Raw genomic sequence first — 25,650 nt, forward strand, 5'->3', positions numbered from 1 at the left:
AATGGCGGAGCAGGCTCGAGGGGCCGTATGGCCGACTCCTGCTCCTATTTCTTATGTTCTTATGCAAGAAACGTGGCAGCCAATATGCGCACAGCAAGCTTCCACAAACAGCAATGTAATGGCGTGGAGATCCCGGCCTCCCTGGGTCCGTACGAAGTTTCTACGCACCCAGGAAGGCATTGGAAAAGCCGGCTTTCAGCGCGCAATGCGCATTCGCTGAAAACCGGCTTTTCCGATCTGTCAAGTTTCTGGCTTGACAGATCTCGCACATATTGGGAACGAGGACATTTGCAAGGGCAAGATTGTGGAACTTACACTTACCTTGCCCAACAAATACCCTCAAAACTCTTGCACCTGATAAAATCAGGCGCATAGCCTACTTTTACAGGCGTAAGAGTTTAAAAACATATCAAAAACATTAAAATAAAATTTTTAAAAACATATTTATATTAAAACCTTGCCCACTCAAATCGGAATTTTTTTTTTTCCTTTAAGGCACATTTCCATCAACTTTAATTTCTATAGTGTATTTATGTGAGGTGTCTTGTTAATGTTTTATGTAGTGTTTGAGGGCGTTTCTCATTCATAGTAATAGAAGTTACGAAACTCCTATTAATATGAACGAAATAATATTTTACCGTGATTGGGTGCCCAGGCCCACGTCCCAACGTGAACGCGTTCCGTTGCGCAAGAAGAGGAGGCCTCGAGTCCGGGATCTCTGGCGGGCATGCGACCAAAATGTAGGCCCCTCAAGCCTGCTCCGCCATCCAATGAGATCATGGCTGAACTGCTACATCAGCCCCACTTTCCCGCCCGATCCCCATATTCCTTGATTCCCCTTAAAAGATTCACCACCCTCTGAGTGAAGGGATTAGGCTGGATAGATCTTTGTCGGCCGGCACAGACACAATGGGCTGAAAAGGCCTCCTTCTGTGCTGTTAATTTCTAGTTGCGCATCTTCTCACCTACTTTTAGTCGAACGCCCACGGCAAGAAGAAACAGGGATTTCTGGGCCAATAAATGATCCGATAATCGGTCTTTTAGGTCTTTGGTTGAATATATATTGGCCCAGGTCACCAGGGTGAACTCCGCTGCTCTTCTTACAATAGTGGCCGTGTGATCTTTTACGTCTCACCCGACAGTGCAGCAAACACTCCGTTACTGGCACTGGGAATGTTGGCCTGGATTATAGCGCTCGAGTCTCTGGAGTGGGACACGAACCCACAACTTTCTGACTCAGAGGTGAGAGTGCGACCACCTCGGCCACGGCTGACACCATCGTGTGACACACCCTCACAAACCAGAGTGCCGTTTGATCTCTGGGGGTCTCGCTCCGTTTACCGAGACATTGGGCAGGTAAATGTGTGCTCTGTTTCATAGGGTGTGCAAGGTCTGCTCGTGGGGATGGCCAGTGATGCTAAACTCAAGGAAATATTTAGTATTCGTCCCTTGAATGTAACAGGGTACGAATATCCTTCACCTTCAATGAGCACAAAATTCGCCCCTTTTTTAAAAACTGTCACTTAATTACATCGGGGTAGAAATTTGTCTCGGGCGATGTTATACGCAACGCCTGTTATTTAATTTCACTGACTGACACAGAACTGAACATTAGGCACTATATAGAACGGGTGGCTGGTTTAATACTGTCTTGTTTTGCCCCACCGCCTGAGACGAATTTTTATCTCATCGAGTACAGCACAGAAACAGGCCATTCGGCCCAACTGGTCCGTGCCGGTGTTTATGTTCCACACGAGCCTCCTCCACCCTACTTCACCTTACCCGATCAGCATATCCTTCTATTCATTACTCCCTCGTGTACTAATCCAGCTTCCCCTTAAAGGTATCTATGCTATTCGCCTCCCACACCATGTGGTAGTGAGTGCCACATTCTCATCCCTCTCTTGGTGTAAAGACGTTTCTCTTGAATTTCCTGTGATACAACACAGAAGTAGGACATTTGGCCCAGTGCTGGCTCTTTGCAAGAGCTGTCCAGTTAGTCTCACTCTTCCCTGCTGTTCCTCCCTCCACTCCTCTCCCCCACTCCTCTCCCCCCCCCCCCCGACGGGAAGGCATCGCAAAAGCCGGTTTTCAGGGCACAATGCGCACACGCTGAAAACCAGCTTTTCCGATTGGTCAAGCTGGAGCTTGACAGATCTCGCGCATATCGGGTGCGAGGACATTTGCAAGGGCAAGATTGCGGGATTTACCCATATCTTGCCCAGCCAATGTCCTCAAACCTCTTGCGCCTGATAAAAGCAGGCATACAGCCTATGTTTACAGGCGTAAAAGTTTTAAACAATATTAAATTAAAAAAACATTTTTAAAAACCCTGCCCACTACGTTACAATTATTTTTAACCATAACCGTGGGAACCTGGAGGACGGGAGCGCGCTCCGCAGTGAGGGAAGAGAAGGCCCCCCCCACCAGCATCGTAGGCTTCCCCCCAGGCCGCCAGGTAAATTTGTAGAAATGTTTCAGGTCGGAGACAATTGCCCGCGGGAAGCCTCCGATCAGAATTTCAGCCCCACGATTGAATCTTATTCCTACGCCCCTTCAGGCAGTGCGTTCCAGATCACAACAAGCCGTTGCAGAACAAAAATGTAATCGTCTCGTTTCTGGTTCTTTTGCCAATCACTAATCACCTTCCAGCCACTGGAAACCGTTTCTCCTTGTTTACTCTATCTCAACCTTTCATGGTGTTAAACACCTCTATTAAATCTCCCCTTAACCTTCTCTGCTCTAAAGATGGACAACCCCAGTTTCTCTAATCTCTCCTCATAACTGAAGTCGCTCATCCCTGGCACCATTTTGGTAAATCTTCTCAGCACCGTCTCCAAGGCCCTGACCTCCTTCCGAAAGTGTGGTGTTCAGCATTGAACAATACTGCAGCTGGGGCATCAGCAACCTTTTATAAAAGTTTAGCATAACTTCCTTGCTTTTGTACTCGATTGCTCTATCAATAAAGCCAAGGATCCTGTATGTTTTTCTTGGCAGCCTTCTCAACTTGCCCTACCACCTTCAAAGATTTGTGTACCTACACCCACAAGATCGCTCTGTTCCTGCGACCCGTTTAAAATGGCACCATTTGGTTCATATTGCCGCTCCTCATTCTTTTCCCGGCAGGGGGCGGGGGTGGGATGAATCTGTTACCTTCCAAGTTTTGGTCTGTTGGGTTTTCTTGAGCGACTTTGTAAAGGGCGCAGCAGAACTGGCCGACAGCTTCGTAGGCAGATTTCCTGACGTTGACGTGCGGATACTGCAAAAAATGTTAACACACTGGAATTAGCCTTTAACCCGAAGTCTGTACTTGGGCAAAAATAAAACTCACATCAGGGGCAGAGAAAAAAGTGCTTGCGTTTCTCCGCCACCTTTCACCACCTCAGCACGCTCCAAAGGGCTTTACAACCAATGACATACTTTTGAAGTGTAGTCACTGGCGTAATGTAGGCAACATGACAGTCAATTTGAGCACAGCAAGATCCAAACAGCAATGAGATAATGATACGATCATCTGTTTTACTGATGTTGGCCCAGGGAATAAATGTTGGCCCAGAACACCAGCGAGAACTCCTATGCTCTTCTTCCAATTGGGGCTGTGGGATCTTTTAAGAAAGGGCACACAGTGGACCTTGGTTTAACGTTTCATCCGAAAGACGACCCCTCCGGGGGTGCAGCACTCCCTCAGTACTGCCCCTCCGACAGTGCGGAGCTCCCTCAGTACTGCCCCTCCGACAGTGCGGAGCTCCCTCAGTACTGCCCCTCCGACAGTGCGGAGCTCCCTCAGTACTGCCACTCCGACAGTGCGGAGCTCCCTCAGTACTGCCCCTCCGACAGTGCGGAGCTCCCTCAGTACTGCCCCTCCGACAGTGCGGAGCTCCCTCAGTACTGCCCCTCCGACAGTGCGGCACTCCCTCAGTACTGCCCCTCCGACAGTGCGGCACTCCCTCAGTACTGCCCCTCCGACAGTGCGGCACTCCCTCAGTACTGCCCCTCCGACAGTACGGCACTCCCTCAGTACTGCCCCTCCGACAGTGCGGAGCTCCCTCAGTACTGCCCCTCCAACAGTGCAGCACTCCCTCAGTACTGCCCCTCCGACAGTGCAGCACTCCCTCAGTACTGCCCCTCCGACAGTGCAGCACTCCCTCAGTAATGCCCCTCCGACAGTGCGGCACTCCCTCAGTACTGCCCCTCCGACAGTGCAGCACTCCCTCAGTACTGCCCCTCCAACAGTGCAGCACTCCCTCAGTACTGCCCCTCCGACAGTGCAGCACTCCCTCAGTAATGCCCCTCCAACAGTGCGGCGCTCCCTCAGTACTGCCCCTCCGACAGTGCAGCACTCCCTCAGTACTGCCCCTCCGACAGTGCAGCACTCCCTCAGTACTGCCCCTCCGACAGTGCGCCGCTCCCGCAGTACTAGCACTGGGAATATGAATTATGGGACTCGAGTGTGTGGAATGAGGCAGGTACCTAAGGCCTTCTGATTTAGCAGCAAGAGAGTGATACCCACTGACCAATAGCTGACAGCCAGCGCAGTAGCTCTCGCAAGAAACATTTGCCATTGGTTCAAGGCGTGATAGGGAGCTTAGCCGGTTCTTGCCCGAGCAAGAAAGACCTCATACCCTTAGCTCATGAACACAAGGCGCAGGTGACCTTTGGGGATGCTATGCTCGATTAAGTGCTCGTCACCATGGTGAGATATTATCTATTCGACAGCCAATGCCTCTAGCTCAATCTCTAAGTGGGGTTTCGAAAGTGGGCTCTCAGTGCACTTGGAGAAAATGTGCACATCTTCATCCTCTGAGCAGTGAAGCTGCTGTTCAGCAGGTCTGTACAACTCCATGTTATGACTATAGTAACGGGTTTTCCAGCACTTTCATCACCCACCCGCAGCCCCCGCTCCCCCAACACAATTAAAGAATGATTTCATTATTTTCTCTGGATTTTTGAAAGCACCCGCCCCGCCCCCCCCCCCCCCCCCCCGCCCCCCCAGCTGAGAAGGTAGCAGGTAAGTAAACCTGTTCCTAGGCTACTGGACAAAGAGTGTGTTATATGGGAGGACAGACGCACCAACGTTAGCGTCCTCGACCAGGCCAACATCCTCACCATCGAAGCACTGACCACACTCGACCAGCTCCGCTGGGCAGGGCCACATTGTCCACATGGCCCCCAGACACGAGACTCCCCAAAGCAAGCGCTCTACTCGGAACTCCTTCACGGCAAGCGAGCCCCAGGTGGGCAGAGGAAACGTTACAAGGGACCACCCTCAGAGCCACCCTGATAAAGTGCAACATCCCCACCGACACCTGGGAGTCCCTGGGCCCAAAGACCAGTCCCGCCCTCAGTGGGGGAAATGCATCCGGGAGGGCGCTGAGCACCTCGAGTCTCGTCGCCGAGAGCGTGCAGAAAGCAAGCGCAGGCAGCGGAAGGAGCGTGCGGCAAACCAGTCCCACCCTCCCCTTCCCTCAACCACTGTCTGTCCCACCTGTGACAGGGACTGTGGTTCTCGTATTGGACTGTTCAGCCCCCTAAGGACTCATTTTAAGAGTGGAAGCAAGTCTTCCTCGATTCTGAGGGACTGCCTGTGATGATGACCGGGCCAATGACTGGGACTGCGCTGGGGAATATCAGGCTCACCCTGCCGCTTCAGTAGAATGTGTAACACAATATCGCCAATACAGTGAGAGATGTTCCATTTGATTTGAAACACAGAGGGGAGTTCTGTGGACTGCCGAATGCGCTGGTCAAGTTCATTGTATGGCTGAGGCTCCCACTGAACTTCCCAGAGGGACCTTCGCTTCTTCCTCTCACCTGATTGGCTGACTGAGCCGTACCTGCTATCCCTTACCCAGGAAGGACACCATAAGCTGACAGCAGTAGTCATGGCCGCCCATCCCATAATTCATGGAAACAGTTACAGTAAATGCTCCGAAACCGAGATACTCACATCGTTAATGCGAAAGATTTCTTCAAAGCAGGATTCCATATACGGCATGAAGGCAGCCCTAAAGCAAACAAGACACACTTAGCTTTGAACCTTACTTTAGAGTAAAGGTCTGGTCAGAGAGAGAGAGAGAGAGAGAGAGAATACATTTCATAACAGCCCCTTGAAAAAGACAGCCACGATTCACAAGGACAGGATCCATTGGCTGCACTTTTTCGGGTTTCTTTATTTTGCTTATTCGAGATATTTCTGCCTTTCCTTTCAGCCTATGCCCGAGGGTGAGCCTCAGCTGCCAATGTCCCAGATGTGTGGCCAGGGAACGAGCAGATAACCCTCTTCAATCTGTTTCGACAACTGGTTTTAGCAATTCATGCTTAATCTTTGTCCAATCATCTCGCGTCGTTCTGGATAGATACTATTAAAAAGGGACAGGCTCCCTCATGTGGTACCGCTCAGATACCATTGAAAAGGACTGGATCACTTGTGTCTATTTAAAGGGACAGGCTCCCTCACATGGTTCTGCTCAGATACCATTGAAAAGGACTGGATCACTTGTGTCTATTTAAAGGGACAGGCTCCCTCACATGGTTCTGCTCAGATACCATTGAAAAGGACTGGAGCGGTTGTGTCCATTTAAAGGGACAGGCTTCCTCACGTGGTTCTGCTCAGATACCATTGAAAGGGACTGGATCGCTTGTGTCCATTTAAAGGGACAGGCTCCCTCACGTGGTTCTGCTCAGATACCATTGAAAGGGACTGGATCACTTGTGTCAATTTAAAGGGACAGGCTCCCTCACATGGTTCTGCTCAGATACCATTGAAAGGGACAGATCACTTCTTGTAGCTCTGCACAGATGCAATCTAAAGGGACTCGTGTCTTATTAATTAAAGGGACAAGATCACTCATGTAATTCTCAGAACAAAGGAACAGGAGGAGGCCATTCAGCCCCTTGAGCCTGTTCCTCCATTCAATCAGGTCCTGGCCGTTCTGTACCTCTGCAAGGATATACTGAACAGAATCAGTATGTTATAAATATCTGCTTAAAGGGACAGAATCCTTTGTGTAGTTCTGTAAGGTGCGACAGCCAATTCCCCAATTGGGGGAGCGCTTTCGTGCTTTCACACCTGTGGATCAGCCGGCCAATCCCACAGAACTCGGCAGGGCTTCACTGGGAATAATCCCCGGCTCTAGGAAATGAAAAAAAGCTCAGGCGAGAAACTTATTTTCATTGGAGCAAAGACTGAGAAGATATGGGTCTTAAAAATAATTAACGGTATGTAGATGGGCTGGAAGTAAACAAGCCATTTAATGTGGACAAGCCGAAGACTGGAGGACCCAGGTAGAAAATTCACAAGTCGAGAGCAAGGCTAATGAGAAAAATTCAAAAAAGGGAACTTGCATTTTTATAGCATCTTTCATTACATCAGAACATCCCAAAGCGCTTTACAGCCAATGAAGTACTTTTGGAGTGTGGTCACTGTTGTATTGTGGGAAACGCGGCAACCAATTTGCACACAGCAAACTCCCACACACAGCAATGTGATTGATAGGTCCTTACTGCACAGTATAAATGCACACGAGGCCCATGCTTGAGAGGTCAGTCTGTGACCTGTCCTTTATTCCTTAGCACTCAAGTGATGAAGGTGGGTGGAGCTTCCCCTTTTATACCTGAAGGTCCAGGTTAGGAGTGTCTCCCACCTAGTGGTCATTGTTCTCACGGTGTACAACTTCGGTCAGTTTATACATGGGTTACAATGCTGGTTGAATACATGACAGTGATAATGACCAGATAATCTGTTTTAGTGATGTTGATTGAGGGATAAATATTGGCCCCAGGACACCGGGGAGAACTCCCCTGCTCTTCTTCCAAATAGTGCCGTGGGATCTTTTACATCCACCTGAGAGAGCAGACGGGACCTTAGTTTATCATCTCATCCAAAAGGTGGCACCTCCGACAGTGCAGCACTCCCTCAGTACTGCCCCTCCGACAGTGCAGCACTCCCTCAGTACTGCCCCTCCGACAGTGCAGCACTCCCTCAGTACAGCCCCTCCGACAGTGCGGCACTCCCTCAGTACTGCCCCTCCGACAGTGCGGCGCTCCCTCAGTACTGCCCCTCCGACAGTGCGGCACTCCCTCAGTACTGACCCTCCGACAGTGCGGCACTCCCTCAGTACTGACCCTCCGACAGTGCGGCACTCCCTCAGTACTGCCCCTCCGACAGTGCGGCACTCCCTCAGTACTGCCCCTCCGACAGTGCGGCACTCCCTCAGTACTGCCCCTCCGACAGTGCGGCCCTCCCTCAGTACTGCCCCTCCGACAGTGCGGCCCTCCCTCAGTACTGCCCCTCCGACAGTGCGGCACTCCCTCAGTACTGCCCCTCCGACAGTGCGGCACTCCCTCAGTACTGCACTGGAGTGTCAGCCTGAATTATGGGCTCATGATTCTAGAGTGGGATTTGAACCCAAAATCTTCTGACTCAAAGGCAATTACCCACTGAGCCACTGCTGACTCAATTTTTAAAGATTCGTGGGCGCCCCTGGCAAGGCCAGCATCCATTGCACATCCTCCAATTGTCCTCGAGAAGGGGATGGTGGGCAGCCTTCTTGAACCGCTGCAGTCCGTGTGGTGGAGGTGCTCCCACAGTGCTGTTAGGGAGGGAGTTCCAGGATTTTGACCCAGCGACACTGAAGGACCAGCCCGTTTATGTCCAAGTCAGGATGGTGTGCGACTTGGCGGGGTTTTAGAGGTGATGGTATTCCCATACACCTGCTGCCCTTGTCCTTCCGAGATGGATGTCACGGGTTAGAGAGGTGAGTTCTGTGGATGGAACACATCGCAGACACACTGCGCCTGTGGTGGAGGGAGTTGGATGTTTAAGGGTTGCCAATCACACAGACTGCCCTGTCCTGGATGGTGGCGAGCTTCGAGTGTCGTTGCAACTGCACCCATCAGGCAAGTGAAGAGTGATCCATCACACTTCTGGCTTGTGCCTTGTAGGCTTTGGGGAGTGGGGAGGTGAGACACTCACCGCAGAATACACAAATGTGTGGCAGGGACGTAGAATAATCATACGTGGACACAGGATAGAAGGGGGTTGATGGACTGAGTGGCCCCTTTCTGATGTTCTTACCCAGTGTTGACAGCAATTTCTCCCAAAGCGTCGCAGGCATCTTCCTTCTCGTCGAGGTAAGCATTCTCCACACTGAAACTGGCCACAACACAGGGAAAAGTTCAATTCAGTGACATAGAATGTACACCATAGAAACAGCTCATTTGGCCCAACTGGATCATGCTGGTGCTTCCTCCCACCCTATCAGCATTACCTTCTATTCCTTTCTCCCTCATGTACTTATCGAGCTTCCCTTTGAAGGCACCTACGCTATTTGCCTCAACCACTCCATATGGTAGCAAGTTCCACTTTCTCTGGGTAAAGAAGTTTCTCCTGAATTCCCGGTAGAGACTTGCATTGATATAGCGCCTTTCACACCCTCAAGACGTCCCAAACCGCTTTACAACTAATGAGGTGCTTTTGAAAGGCAGTCGCTGTTGTGATGTAGGAATCGTGGCAGGCAATATGCGCACAGCAAGCTCCCACAAACAGCAATGTGATAATGACAACATAATCTGTTTTTTTTTAAGTGATGTTGATTGAGGGATAACTATTGGCCAGGTCACCAGAAATAACTTCCCTGCTCTTCTTCGAAATAGTGCCATGGATCTTTCGTGTCCACCTGAGAGGGCAGACGAGTTTAACGCCTCATCCGAAAGACATAAGAACATCAGAAACAGGAGCAGGAGTCGGTCATTCGGCCCCTCAAGCCTGCTTCGCCATTTAATACGGTCATGGCTGATCTGATCATGGACTCAGCTCCACTTCCCCGCCCGCTCCCCATAACCCTTCACTCCCTTATCGCTCAAAAATCTGTCTATCTCCACCTTAAATATATTCAATGACCCAGCCTCCACAGCTCTCTGGGGCAGAGAGTTCCGCAGATTTACAACCCTCTGAGAGAAGAAATTTCTCGTCTCAGTTTTAAATGGGCGGCCCCTCATTCTAAGACCATGCCCCCTAGTTCTAGTCTCCCCCATCAGTGGGAACATCCTCTCTGCATCCACCTTATCGAGCCCCCTCATAATCTTATACGTTTCGATAAGATCACCTCTCATTCTTCTGAACTCCAATGTGTATAGGCCCAACCTCCTCAACCTTTCCTCATAAGTCAACCCCCTCATCTCCGGAATCAACCGAGTGAACCTTCTCTGAACTGCCTCCAAAGCAAGTATATCCTTCCTTAAATACGGAGACCAAAACTATACAACGACACCTCTGACATTTCAGCACTCCCTCAATGGTGACTAGCTTATATTTAGGGTGCCCTAGTTTTGGTTCCTCCACAAGTGGAAACATCCTCTCTACGCCTATGTCTTCAAAATGTAAAAGACCTCTATATCAGATCCTCAGCCGCCTTCTTTTCTAGAAACAAAGAGCCTCAGGCGGCCCAGTCTTTCCGGTTATGTTTAACCTCTTAGTTCTGGTCAATCTGTTTCGCACCTTCTCCGTGCCTCTATATCCTTTTTGCAATTTGGGGCCATATTTCACATGAAATAAAAATTAACCAGAAATATTGTTTATTTCAGAACCTTTGCTCGCTCCCCCCTCGTTGCCTTCTCCCCCGGTGACTGACAATAGGCCGAGAAGCTGCCCTCAAAGCTCCCTGGGTTATAAGGCTCGCAGCAACAGAGTGGCGACCCCTCTCATTCACTCTGGGGAGTTGGCGGGTGGAAGTCGAAGACAAGCGACGCATGGCAAGGAATTGCAGGGAAGCTGGATTTCAGTTCACACCCACACTCTGTTCCTTCAATTCCCGTGGATGCTGCTCACGGCCTTGTACTTCCTTTAGCCAGCAGGGTGCAATGGTCCTTCACAGCCTGGTTTTCCTCCCACCAGCCTGCTCGTGATCCTACAGGGACAGGCACACCCCCACGACTGAATTTCAGCCCATTGAGGCAGGAAGATTGGAGTGACAGGGAGCAATGGGACTGAGCAAATTCACCCAATTGGGGCAGGGAGACTGGAGGGACAGGCAGCCTTGAGACATAGAAACATAGACAATAGGTGCAGGAGTAGGCCATTCGGCCCTTCGAGCCTGCACCACCATTCAATATGATCATGGCTGATCATTCCCTCAGTACCCCTTTCCTGCTTTCTCTCCATACCCCTTGATCCCTTTAGTCGTAAGGGTCACATCTAACTCCCTTTTGAATATATCCAATGAACTGGCATCAACAACACTCTGTGGTAGGGAATTCCACAGGTTCACGATTCTCTGAGTGAAGAAATTTCTCCTCATCTCGGTCCTAAATGGCTTACCCCTTATCCTTAGACTGTGACCCCTGGTTCTGGACTTCCCAATATCGGGAACATTCTTCCTGCATCTAACCTGTCCAATCCCGTCAGAATTTTATATGTTTCTATGAGATCCCCTCTCATTCTTCTAAATTCCAGTCGATCCAGTCTTTCTTCATATGTCAGTCCTGCCATCCCGGGAATCAGTCTGGTGAACCTTCGCTGCACTCTCTCAATAGCAAGAATGTCCTTCCTCAGATTAGGAGACCAAAACTGCACATAATACTCAAGGTGTGGTCTCACCAGGGCCCTGTACAATGGCAGTAAGACCTCCCTGCTCCTATACTCAAATCCTCTCGCTATGAAGGCCAACATGCCATTTACCTTTTTCACCACCTGCTGTACCTGCATGCCAACTTTCAATGACTGATGTACCATGACACCCAGGTCTCGTTGCACCTCCCCTTTTCCTAATCTGTCACCCTTCAGATAATATTCTGCCTTCCTGTTTTTGTCACCAAAGTGGATAACCTCACATTTATCCACATTATACTGCATCTGCCATGCATTTACCCACTCACCTAACCTGTCCAAGTCCCCCTGCAGCCTCCTAGTGTTCTCCTCACAGCTCACACCGCCACCCAGACTGAGCAAAGTGCAGGATGGTGGGAGGGCAACAAAGGACCAGCTCAAAATGCTCAATTTGCTGCCTGAGCAATGCCGCCTGGGCTCCCTGCTTGAATGGAAGAGGCCAAACATCAGAGTTTGATTATATTGGCCAATCCCCTAATCATTCTGAGCTATCCCCATTCTCCTCGCTGCTGTGGAGTGACTTGGAAGTGAGGAGCAAGTCAAGCATCAATAAATTAATAAATACTGGGGTAAAAATTCTTGCCGTGTGGCAGCGTAAAACAGGGACTACGGCACGGGCTACCTGTTACACGTCCCACTGATACTCGGTTCAATTGACATTGATGGAACTGACTATGTGGCGGGGCATATAACAGCACTGGCAGCCAATGCCGTACTGCCTGTTTTACACTACCACCCGATCTAATGATGGTCCCATTGAAACTGGAGGCAGGAGATAACCCAATCATAATGCCACAGCTCTCCACAAGCAAGGCCCGACTAACGGACAAGACTCAGCGGCGGCTCAGAAAGGCAGTGCCGACCTACCCAGTGATGTCCGCATCATCGTCGTCCTCCTCCTCTTCCGTAATTGTCTCGTCCTCGTCGAGGTCGTCGTCCAGGAGCAAGAAGGTTTTGCTGTCGTTGTCGTAATGCGCCTGCGGAGGAAACAACCGCGGGTGGTTACTGCGCCTGTCACCGTGGGCCAAGCCCGGGAGGTGTCTCGTGGGGAAGGCGGGGAATCCAGATCTGCCACGCTGGACTTTGTGTCCAAGGCAGAGAAGGGTGGTGTGCTGCACTGAAAGCTGAGGCAGGCTTTGTTAGCGCGAGGAGACTATCGTGCAAAGGGAGAGGTGCAAGATACCCTAGTCGTGTACACATACAGACGTAGGGTTCGGAGTTAGTTTCATCTCATCTGATTGAGGTTTCTGTTTTCTTTTTAGTTATAAATGACTTCTGAATTTGTTGCTGTGGCTGGAAATAATGAAATGGTTAACGGTGTTCATTCCCAGAATGCTTTAAGGTTTAATGTGTCTGGATACATTTTGGTTGACTGTGCTGTTTACATAGAAAATAGGTGCAGGAGTAGGCCATTCGGCCCTTTGAGCCTGCACCACCATTCAATAAGATCATGGCTGATCATTCCCTCAGTACCCCTTTCCTGCTTTCTCTCCATACCCCTTGATCCCCTTTAGCCGTAAGGGCCATATCTAACTCCCTCTTGAATATATCCAATGAACTGGCCTCAACAACTCTCTGTGGCAGGGAATTCCACAGGTTAACAACTCTCTGAGTGAAGAAGTTTCTCCATATCTCGGTCCTAAATGGCTTACCCCTTATCCTTAGACTGTGACCCCCGGTTCTGGACTTCCCCAACATCGGGAACATTCTTCCCGCATCTAACCTGTACAGTCCCGTCAGAATCTTGTATGTTTCTATGAGATCCCCTCTCATCCTTTTAAACTCCAGTGAATAAAGGCCCAGTCGATCCAGTCTCTCCTCATATGTCAGTCCTGCCATCCCTGGAATCAGTCTGGTGAACCTTCGCTGCACTCCCTCAATAGCAAGAACGTCCTTCCTCAGATTAGGAGACCAAAACGGAACACAATATTCCAGGTGAGGCCTCACCAAGGCCCTGTACAACTGCAGTAAGACCTCCCTGCTCCTATACTCAAATCCCCTCGCTATGAAGGCCAACATACCATTTGCCTTCTTCACGGCCTGCTGTCCCTGCATGTCCACTTTCAGTGACTGATGAACCATGACACCCAGGTCTCGTTGCACCTCCCCTTTTCCTAATCTGCCGCCATCCAGATAATATTCTGCCTTCCTGTTTTTGCCCCAAAATGGATAACCTCACACTTATCCACATTATACTGCATCTGCCATGCATTTGCCCACTCACCTAACCTGTCCAAGTCACTCTGCAGCCTCTTAGCGTCCTCCTCACAGCTCACACCGCCACCCAGCTTAGTGTCATCTGCAAACTTGGAGATATTACACACAATTCCTTCATCTAAATCATTAATGTATATTGTAAAGAACTGAGGTCCCAGCACTGAGCCCTGCGGCACTCCTATAGTCACTGCCTGCCATTCTGAAAAGGACCCGTTTATCCCGACTCTCTGCTTCCTGTCTGCCAACCAGTTCTCTATCCACGTCAGTACATTACCCCAATACCATGCGCTTTGATTTTGCACACCAATCTCTTGTGCGGGACCTTGTCAAAAGCCTTTCGAAAGTCCAAATACACCACATCCACTGGTTCTCCCTTGTCCACTCTGCTAGTTACATCTGAAAAAATTCCAGAAGATTCGTCAAACATGATTTTCCTTTCATAAATCCATGCTGACTTGGAGCGATCCTGTCACTGCTTTCCAAATGCGCTGCTATTTCATCCTTAATAATTGATTCCAACATTTTCCCCACTACTGATGTCAGGCTAACCAGTCTATAATTAACTGTTTTCTCTCTCCCTCCTTTTTTAAAAAGTGGTGTTACATTAGCTATCCTCCAGTCCATAGGAACTGATCCAGAATCGATAGACTGTTGGAAAATGATCACCAATGCATCCACTATTTCTAGGGCCACTTTCTTAAGTACTCTGGGATGCAAGCCCCGGGGATTTATCGGCCTTCAATCCCATCAATTTCCCTAACACAATTTCACGCCTAATAAGGATTTCCTTCAGTTCCTCCTTCTCACCAGATCCTCGGTCCCCTAGTATTTCCGGTAGATTATTTGTGTCTTCCTTCGTGAAGACAGAACCGAAGTATTTGTTCAATTGGTCTGCCATTTCGTTGTTCCCCATTATAAATTCACCTGAATCCAACTGCAAGGGACCTATGTTTGTCTTCACTAATCTTTTTCTCTTCACATATTTAGAGCTTTTGCAGTCAGTTTTTGTGTTCCCTGCAAGCTTCCTTTCGTACTCTATTTTCCCCCTCTTATTAAACCCTTAAGTCGTCCTCTGTTGAATTCTAAATTTCTCCCAGTCCTCAGGTTTGTTGTTTTTTCTAGCCAAATTATATGCCTCTTCCTTGGATTTAACACTATCTGTTTAGCTTCTGTTGAAAGTGAAGGATGCGTGATTCGTGCCTGTTTGACTAAACTTTGTCAATACATTGTGAAACAAGATGGGCCCAAAGCAGTGATAGGAAGTGATGGGTTTTTAATCTGGTTTTTGCCACTCCCAGGAGATCACATGTCTCCGGTTGGGGTGGAGTGTAGAATGTTTCAGTATAAGGGGTGTCGCAGTTGTGTGAGGCGGACTGGTTGGGCTGGGTGCTCTTTGCCTTTCCGCCATTGTTCGTAGGTTTATATGTAACCTTCCTGGCTGCTGACCGAGGACTCTTTGTCATCCGGCGTGGACACGATGGGCCGAAATGGCCTCCTTCTGCACTGTAAATTTCTATGTGTCTATGAAGTGGGACAATAGGCCGAGATGGTGAACAAGTTGGCATTTGGTGTTTTGCAGGAATAACTGTTATCAAGACATAATGAATTACTTAGCACAATGTGCGAGACTATAGGCCTATAAAGATCTTGAGCTTTCCTTCACAATTTGTAAAGAGTCAGGATCGAAAGGATCGACGAAGGTTACGTCTCTACCCAGAGGAAAAAAGAGCTAATTTTGCTTATTTCTCTGTATTTCGACTGTTTAAAGACATTGCTTGCTCGAACAGAATAAAAGGATTACATTGCAAACCATATTTGGTTTGTCAGGTTCGAATGTTCTTAAAGGAGGCAGCACTGAGACAGCACCAGTATTAGCAAGTGTAAGCAACTGGTGCGCTGAATGCCAAGGCTGGGGTAAGTTAGCGGGAGGAGACAGCACTGGGATTGCACCAGTATCAGGAAGTGGAAGCATTCGATGCACTGAAATGCGGATTACAGCACAAACCGAGTCAAGCCTGACTTCTTGGAAATCGTTAATATCGTGGGCGTAAAGCAGGTTGGTTCCGACAGGTGGGGGAATGAGGCGTTCACTGCAGAAGCACTCCTCTGCAACATGCACCTCAACTCCAAAGGTACAACAATACAGCACCTTTAACAGGAGCGTTATCGGATAAAAATGACACTGAACCATATAAAAAGATGTTTAGGACAGGCGACAAAAAACTTGGTCAAAGAGGTAGGTTTTAAGGTGCGTCTTAAAGGAGGAGAGAGGTGGGGAGGCTTAGGGTGGATATTCCAGAGTTTAGGGCCCAGGCAGCTGAAGGCACGACTGCCATTGGTGAAGACTTTAAAATCGGGGATGCACAAAAGGCAGAATTGGAGGAGCGCAGAGAATCTCGGAGGGTTGTAGGACGTTACTGATATAGGGAGGGGGGTGAGACCATGGAGGGATTTGAACACGAGGATGCAGAATTTTAAAATTGCGGTGTTAACGGCCCAGGAACCAATGTAGGTCAGAGAACGCATAGGAGTGATGGGTGAACGGGATTTGGTGCTAGTTAGGATACGGGCAGCAGGGTTTTGGATGAAACATAGAAAATAGGTGCAGGAGTAGGCCATTCGGCCATTCGACCCTGCACAACCATTCAATAAGATCATGGCTGATCATTCCCCTCAGTACCCCTTTCCTGCTTTCTCTCCGTACCCCTTTAGCCGTAAGGGCCACATCTAACTCCCTCTTGAATATATCCAATGAACTGGCTTCAACAACTCTCTGCGGTAGCGAATTCCACAGGTTAACAACTCTCTGAGTGAAGAAGTTTCTCCTAAATGGCTTACCCCTTACCCCTAGGCTTTTGACACTGTCAACCGTGAGGGTCTATGGAGCTTCCTCCTCAGTTTCAGATGCCCCCAAAAGTTTGTCAGCATCTTTCGCCTGCTTCACGATGACATGCAGGCCGTGATCCTTACAGACCCAATCCACGTCTGGACTGGGGTCAAACAGGGCTGCGTTATCGCTCCAACCCTCTTCTCAATCTTCCTCACTGCAATGCTCCACCTCACAGTCAACAAGTTCCCCGCTGGAGTGGAACTAAACTACAGAACCAGTGGGAAGCTGTTTAACCTACGCCACCTCCAGGCCAGGTCCAAGATCACCCCAACCTCGGTCATTGAGCTACAGTATGCGGACGATGCCTGCGTCTGCGCACATTCAGAGGCTGAACTCCAGGATATAGTCAATGTATTCACCGAGGCATATGAAAGCATGGGCCTTACGCTTAACATCCATAAGACAAAGATCCTCCACCAGACTCATCGCTGCACAGCACTGCCCTCCAGTCATCAAGATCCACAGTGCGGCCCTGGACATCGTGGACTATTTCCCATATCTCGGGAGCCTCCTATCAACAAAGGCAGACATTGATGCGGAGATTCAACATCGCCTCCAGTGCGCCAGTGCAGCCTTCGGCCGCCTGAGGAAAGAGTGTTCGAAGACCAGGCCCTCAAATCTACCACCAAACTCATGGTCTACAGGGCTGTAGTAATACCCGCCCTCCTGTATGGATCTGAGACATGGACCTGAGACATGGACGATGTATAGAAGGCACCTCAGGTCGCTGGAGATATATCACCAACGATGTCTCCGCAAGATCCTGCAAATCCCCTGGGAGGACAGGCACACCAACATCAGTGTCGTCGACCAGGCCAACATCCCCAGCATTGAAGCACTGACCACACTCGATCAGCTTCGCTGGGCAGGCCACAGAGTACGCATGCCAGATACGAGACTCCCTAAGCAAATGCTTTATGCGGAGCTCCTTCATGGTAAATGAGCCAAAGGAGGACAGTGCAAACATTATAAGGACACCCTCAAAGCCTCCCTGGTAAAGTGCGACATCACCACTGACACCTGGGAGACCCTGGCCGAAGACCACCCGAGGTGGAGAAAGTCCATCCGGGAGGATGCTGAGCTCTTCGAGTCTCAACGCAAGGAGCATGAAGAGGCCAAGCGCAGGCAGCGGAAGGAGCGCGCGGCAAACCTGTCCCACCGACCCCTTCCCCCGACAAATGTCTGTCCCACCTGTAACAGGGTCTGTGGCTCTCGTATCGGACTGTTCAGCCATCAAAGAACTCACTTTGGGAGTGGAAGCAAGCCCTCCTCGATTCCGAGGGACTACCTATGAGACTGTGTCCCCTGGTTCTGGACTTCCCCAACATCGGGAACATTCTTCCTGCAGCTAACCTGTCCAGTCCGGTCAGAATTTTATATGAACTCAAGCTTACGGAGTGTGGAAGGTGGGAGGCTGTCGAGTAGAGCAGGAATTCGGATTAATATCGATGAGAGATGCGTAGCAGAGATGACTGGCCGAAGGAAAATGGGGTGGTTAACAGGCAAAAAAATATTTTTAAATGACTGGATGACAGAGAGAAGGCCAAAAGAAAAACTCTAAATGTAGAAAGCATGTTTTAACCACGACAACATAACACAATGGGTTAAAAGGAAGCAGAGGGCATCACCCTGCTCCCCAAATTCAGTGTCCTTTTAACCCTTACCGTAACCCCTTCCGTCGATTTGATGGACAGCAGCATCACGGTGGTCATCTTCTCAAGGTGAGGTGCCATGCTGGGACCCATCACCACCGACAGTGCAGCAAAGAGACTGTACCTGCAATCAGAAACAAGATGTTAAGGCCTTGGGAGAGGGCGCAGGGAAGATTTACTCCAATGGCTCCAGGGATGAGGGATTTCAGTTCGGTGGAGAGACTGGAGAAGCTGGGGTTGTTCTCCTTAGAGCAGAGAAGGGAACTTAATGGAGCTGTTAAATATTGTAAGCGGTTTTGAAAGAGACAGTGTGCGCTACATCACATTGCTGCCGTGAGAGAACGTGCAGCATCGATAAATCTCAGCTGAAGAATACGGAGATGATTGCAGCATTATGGTGCATGGTACATATGACAAGGTCTGTCTGAGCTGCCTGAGCTCAGCTCTGAGGTGAGGCAACTGTCTAAAGTGACGCAGTGATCAGCAAGTCAAAAATAGAATCCATATGGAAAGAGATATAAGATAATAAACGATCAATCACACGAACATGTGTAGTCGACAGACCACCCAATAGTGGAAGAGAGGTGAGGAAGAAAAATGCAGACAAATTAGGGAAATGAGTAAAAAAACATGGATGCAACTATTTGTACTAACTGAATGGCAGCTGTTTTTCTGATTGGCTCTCCATTATCACATGACCTATTGCGGATTGGTCCCCCTGGAGAATAAGCCACACCCTGGAGTGTCTCTGGAATGTGTAAATGGAACCGCCCAGCCTAACTTTGCACATTGTAACATCGAAACATAGAAACTAGGTGCAGGAGTAGGCCATTCGGCCCTTCTAGCCTGCACCGCCATTCAATGAGTTCATGGCTGAACATGCAACTTCAGTACCCCATTCCTGCTTTCTCGCCATACCCCTTGATCCCCCGAGTAGTAAGGACTTCATCGAACTCCTTTTTGAATATATTTAGTGAATTGGCCTCAACAACTTTCTGTGGTAGAGAATTCCACAGGTTCACCACTCTCTGGGTGAAGAAATTCCTCCTCATCTCGGTCCTAAATGGCTTACCCCTTATCCTTAGACTGTGACCCCTGGTTCTGGACTTCCCCAACATTGGGAACATTCTTCCTGCATCTAACCTGTCTAAACCCATCAGAATTTTAAACGTTTCTATGAGGTCCCCTCTCATTCTTCTGAACTCCAGTGAATACAAGCCCAGTTGATCCAGTCTTTCTTGATAGGTCAGTCCCGCCATCCCGGGAATCAGTCTGGTGAACCTTCGCTGCACTCCCTCAATAACAAGAATGTCCTTCCTCAGGTTAGGAGACCAAAACTGTACACAATACTCCAGGTGTGGCCTCACCAAGGCCCTGTACAACTGTAGCAACACCTCCCTGCCCCTGTACTCAAATCCCCTCGCTATGAAGGCCAACATGCCATTTTGACTTCAGAAGTCAGAGAGTACACATCCCCCAGCCAAAGTCCCTTACCCCAGCACAAGTGCATCCCTCCCCCAGCCAAAGTCCCTTACCCCAGCACAAGTGTATTCCTCCCCCAGCCAAAGTCCCTTACCCCAGCACAAGTCCCTTACCACCGCCCCCACCCCTCCCCCCGCACCTCCCCATAGATGCGGCATTGTGTACGGATTATTCACGGGTTTATTGGGTATGAAGTGAATAGTGATAGTGTTGTGAATTTTGGATTTCACTCACTCCAACAATGTCCCTTGTAACGTACAACACACACACCGAGCTTTCCGAGAAATCGGGAGTGGGTGTACAGGGGGTTGGAAGAACGTGATCCGTCTTCCGAGTTCCCTGTCTCCCCTCCGATCGCCCCACCCCGTCTCTCTCCACCTCTCCATGTCTCTCTCTCAGCCACACCGCCCCCCCTCCCACCCCGGCGCTCTCTCCCTCCCAAACCCACAAGGCTCTCTCTCTGTCCCACCTTCCCTACCCCCCTCCCCAAGGCTCTCTCTCTCTCTCTCCCCTCCCACCCCAGGGCACTCTTTCTCAACACCCCCCCCCCCCGCCCAAGACTTTCTCTCTCTCCCACCTCCTTCACCCTGCCCCACAAGGTTCTCTCTGCCCCTCCCCCCCAAGGCTTTCTCTCTCTCCCACCTCCTTCACCCCGCCCCACAAGGTTCTCTGCCCCTCCCCCCAAGGCTTTCTCTCTCTCCCACCTCCTTCACCCCGCCCCACAAGGTTCTCTCTGCCCTGCCCTCCCCTCACGGCTCTCACTCTCTCTCTCTCTCCCACCTTCCCCCCTCGCCCCCCCACACAAGGTTCTCTGTCGCTCCCCCCCCCTCCCCCCCACCCCCAAGGCTCCCTCTCTTCCCCACCCGCCCCCTCACTCCCCAGGCTCTGTTCCCGAACCCCCACACCCCGTCTCTCCCGCAGATAAATATGAGACATTACATTTTGGTAGGAAGAATAGGGAGGTCACTTATTACTGGGAGGGTGTGAGTCTGCGTGGGGTAGAGGAACAAAGGGATCTCGGATACAAATACACAAATCACAAAGTTGCGACGCAGGTTAGCAAGGTCATAAAAAGCAAACCCAGCACTAGGGTTTAATTCTGGAGGGATAGAATTGAAAAGTAGGGAAGTTATGTTAAACCTGTATCGAACCTTGGTTAGACCACACTTGGAGCACTGCGTACAGTTCTGGTCACCATATTATAAAAAGGATATCGAGGCACTGGGGAGGGTGCAGAGAAGATTTACAAGGATGATACCAGAAAAGCGAGGGTATACATATCAGGAAAGGTTGAACAGGCTGGGTCTCTTTCCTCTTGAAAAAGGAAGGCTGAGGGGTGACCTAATAGAGGTCTTTAAAATACTGAAAGATTTTGATCGAGTGGATACAGAGAGAATGTTTCCACTTGTGGGGAAGAGCAGAACTAGAGGCCATCAATATAAGATAGTCACCGAGAAATCCAATGGGGAATTCAGGAGAAACTTCTTTACCCAGAGAGCAGTGAGAATGTGGAACTTGCTGCCACAGGGAGGGGTTGAGGCGAATAGTATCGATGTATTTAAGGGGAGGTTGGACAAGCGTATGGGGGAGAAGGGAATAGAGGGTTATGCTGATAGATTTAGATGAGGAAGACGAGAGGAGACTCAAGTGCAGCAGAAACGCCGGCCTGGACTGGTTGGGCCGAATGGACGGTTTCTGTGCTGATATCCTATGTAATCCTATGTAAACAACACACTGTTATCTCAGGGAAAACTTACGTGCATCTGCGCAAATCAGGATCATCCACATGGTCAATGAGATTCAGGCCGAGCTGGCAGCATTCCTCACAAAGAGGCATGAAGACGTCTTTCCCAATTGTTCGAGCAAGAACCCCCAAAGTTTCTGCAATTAGGAACAACCGTTAGCCTGGGAACCCCGCTTCTCACTTCTACTTACCGGGCCATTCTTTCTATTAATAAACATAAAAACACAGTCAAATAGGTACTGTGTAAAATCATCATTCTTCACATCCCGACATGGGCACTGGGCAGGTACAGGGGGTTAGATACAGAGTAAATCCACCTCAACACTGTCCCATCAAACACTCCCAGGCCAGGAACAGGGGGTGAGATACAGAGTAAAACTCCCTCTGCACTGTCCCATCAAACACTCCCAGGCCAGGAACAGGGGGTTAGATACAGAGTAAAGCTCCCTCCACACTGTCCCATCAAACACTTCCAGGCCAGGAACAGGGGGTTAGATACAGAGTAAAGCTCCCTCGACACTATCCCATCAAACACTCCCATGGCAGGTACAGGGGATTAGATACAGAGTAAAGCTCCCTCTACACTGTCCCATCAAACATTCCCAGGGCAGGTACAGGGGGTTAGATACAGAGTAAAGCTCTCTCTACACTGTCCCATCAAACACTCCCAGGGCAGGGACAGCACGGGTTAGATACAGAGTAAAGCTCCCTCAACACTGTCCCATCAAACACTCCCAGGGCAGGTACATCACAGGTTAGATACAGAGTAAAGCTCCCTCTACACTGTCCCATCAAACACTCCCAGGGCAGGTACAGGGGGTTAGATACAGACTAAAGCTCCCTCTACACTGTCCCATCACACACTGCCAGGGCCGGTACAGGGGGTTAGATACAAAGTAAAGCTCCCTCTCCACTGTCCCATCAAACACTCCCAGGGCAGAAACAGGGGGTTAGATACAGACTAAAGCTCCCTCTCCACTGTCCCATCAAACACTCCCCGGGCAGGTACAGTATGGGGTTAGATACAGAGTAAAGCTCCCTCTGCACTGTCCCATCAACACTCCCAGGGCAGGTACAGCACAGGGTTAGATACAGAGCAAAGCTCCCTCTACACTGTCCCATCAAACACTCCCAGGGTAGGTACAGCACGGGGTTAGATACAGAGTAAAGCTCCCTCTACACTGTCCCATCAAACACTCCCAGGGCAGGTACAGCACAGGTTAGATACAGAGTAAAGCTCCCTCAACACTGTCCCATCAAACACTCCCAGGGCAGGTACAGCACAGGTTAGATACAGAGTAAAGCTCCCTCTACACTGACCCATCAAACACTCCCAGGGCAGGTACAGCACGGGTCAGATACAGAGTAAAGCTCTCTCTACACTTTCCCATCAAACACTCCCCAGGTCAGGTACAGGGGGTTAGAAACACAGTAAAGCTCCTTCGACACTGTCCCATCAAACAATCCCAGGGCAGGTACAGGGGGTTAGATACAGAGTAAAGCTCCCTCTCCAGTGTCACATCAAACACTCCCAGGGCAGGTACAGGGGGTTAGGTACAGAGTAAAGCTCCCTCTACAGTGTCCCTGGAGTGGGAAACCCCTTCCTCATTGAAGTGAAAAAGAGACGCTTAAAATATATTTTTAATATCAAGAAGCTGCATGAATGTTTCAAACAATCCACGGGGACCGCAATAAGTAGTGCGCTGATACATCGCTTTCCGTTTCGGGAGGTGCCTGTAGCTTCACAGCTCTGTGGTGCTGATCCTCTGACTACATCAGCCACCCCCTTGCCCGTCCAGCCGAGTGAATAGGAGGAAGTCTGACCTAGTGACTGGATCTGGACCTGACGCAACTCCTCGCTCGTGTTCACCAAGTATCCTTTCAGCTGCACGATGACCGCTTGGAAGTACGGAAGCAGTGCCTCCTTGGCAGCGCTGGCTGAGGCATTCGAAGTGGGGGGGGGGGGGAAGGTGGGGGGGAAAGAGAGGAGAAAGCAGGCATGCGTCAACAGCTCAGTCTAAAAAGCAAACCTCCAGGTCACTCACACATGCAACCTCAAAAATCAGCAGCATCGCTCATAAAACACCCCACCCTAGAAATCCGAGCGCCCCCTTTTCTGGGCTGGAGTGCTGAGACAACTTGATATTGGGCCTCATTTGCATGAAACAAGTGGGCTGCGGTGCTAAGGATCGAGTTGACGCTAGCAGAGGCCCTCAGGTAAGCGAGGAAGGGGGAAGGATGGGGAGGGCGAGAGGTGGCCCGGATTGGGGGTGGGGGGGGGGGAAGGAAAGGGGATAAAAAATTAAAAATCGGTGAGCAACAGGGCAACTGGTAGCTGGAGTGGCGGCGTTTTTATGTGAGGTTGGAAAGTCCCTTTAAGGACCGTCTTTTAGACCCCGTCTCGGCCTGGCTGCCCTCAGGGCAAACCAATCTTGCAGTGAGGTCCACAAACAGGCATTAGGCCCCTTGTTTGCATAGAAGAGACTGGAGAAGCTGGGGTTGTTCTCCTCAGAGATGATTGAGGGGAGATTTAATGGAACGGCACCAGGTGGAGTGACTGAGAGAAGCTGAGGTTGTTCTCCTTCGAGCAGAGAAGGTTCAGGGGAGATTTAATGGAATGGCACCAGTTACATGGAGCGACTGAGAGAAGCTGAGGTTGTTCTCCTTCGAGCAGAGAAGGTTCAGGGGCACTTCAACAGAGGTGTTCAAAATTATGAAGGGTTCTGGATCAGGTAAATAAGGAGCAACTGCTTCAAGTGGCGAGAGGGTCGGTAACTGGAGGACACAGATTTAAGATAATTGACAAAGAAGCCAGAGGCAACAGGAGACGACATTTTGTGACGCAGTGAATTGTTGAGATCTGGAATGTGTTGGCTGAAACATTCGTGAAAGCAGATTTAAGAGAAATGGATAAATACTTCAAAAGGAAACATTTGCAGGGCTATGGGGAAAGAGCTGGGGGGGTGGGGGAAGAGGGACTAATCGGCCAGACTCGACAGCAGTGTCAGTTGGTGAAGGAGCATTTGAACATGACTACACATGATCCCTGCTCACCAATTGCACCGATTGCACTGACCGCCAGTTCCTTCACACGGCTGCTGCTGGTCGAGCACAGTGCTGTCAACATCCTGTCCATCAGCGTGGGCAGGTACGGCTCAATCTTCTTCCCTGGACAGCGGAAAAACAAAACGCAGTTAACAACATCAGAAACAGGAGCAGGAGTCGGCCATTCGGCCCCTCGAGCCTGCTCCGCCATTTAATACCATCATGGCTGATCCGATCATGGACTCAGCTCCACTTCCCCGCCCGCTCCCCATAACCCTTCACTCCCTTATCGCTCAAAAATCTGTCTATCTCCCCCTTAAATATATTCAATGACCCAGCCTCCACAGCTCTCTGGGGCAGAGAATTCCACAGATTTACAACCCTCTGAGAGAAGAAATTCCTCCTCATCTCAGTTTTAAATGGGCGGCCCCTTATTCTGAGACCATGCCCCCTAGTTCTAGTCTCCCCCATCAGTGGGAACATCCTCTCTGCATCCACCTTGTCGAGCCCCCTCATAATCTGACACGTTTCGATAAGATCACCTCATTCTTCTGAACTCCAATGAGTAGAGGCCCAACCTCCTCAACCTTTCCTCATAATTCAACCCCCTCATCCCGGAATCAACCGAGTGAACCTTCTCTGAACTGCCTCCAAAGCAAGTATATCCTTTCGTAAATACGGAGACCAAAACTGCACGCAGTACTCCAGGTGTGGCCTCACCAATACCCTGTATAACTGGAGCAAGACTTCCCTGCTTTTATACTCCATCCCCTTTGCAATAAAGGCCAAGATACCATTGGCCCTTCCTGATCACTTGCTGTACCTGCATACTATCCTTTTGTGTTTCATGCACAAGTAACCCCCAGGTCCCGCTGTACTGCGGCACTTTGCAATCTTTCTCCATTTAAATAATAACTTGCTTTTCTATTCTTTCTCCTCCCCACCTCGACCCCTTCCCCTCCTGACTCCAAGCCGCCTGACCAAGGAGGAGCTCCTCAGGCGATGCTTCATTTGC

The 25,650-nt window shown here is 49.9% G+C and overlaps 1 protein-coding gene across 1 annotated transcript in view; it reads right to left on the minus strand.

Annotated features, from left to right (window-relative positions):
• Positions 1-25,650, minus strand: part of ipo4 (importin 4) — a 112,382-nt gene that overhangs the window by 42,437 nt on the left and 44,295 nt on the right. The window contains exons 15-22 of the mRNA XM_070866662.1: positions 24,645-24,758; positions 23,415-23,528; positions 21,604-21,727; positions 18,377-18,488; positions 12,473-12,582; positions 9,077-9,154; positions 5,948-6,005; positions 3,154-3,259 (exon numbers count right to left, since the gene is read on the minus strand). Coding sequence (XP_070722763.1) covers positions 3,154-3,259; positions 5,948-6,005; positions 9,077-9,154; positions 12,473-12,582; positions 18,377-18,488; positions 21,604-21,727; positions 23,415-23,528; positions 24,645-24,758 — 816 coding nt within the window. The remainder of the gene's footprint in view (positions 1-3,153; positions 3,260-5,947; positions 6,006-9,076; positions 9,155-12,472; positions 12,583-18,376; positions 18,489-21,603; positions 21,728-23,414; positions 23,529-24,644; positions 24,759-25,650) is intronic.

This window comes from Pristiophorus japonicus, chromosome 23 (assembly GCF_044704955.1).
Source record: "Pristiophorus japonicus isolate sPriJap1 chromosome 23, sPriJap1.hap1, whole genome shotgun sequence".
Lineage (NCBI taxonomy): Eukaryota > Metazoa > Chordata > Chondrichthyes > Pristiophoridae > Pristiophorus > Pristiophorus japonicus.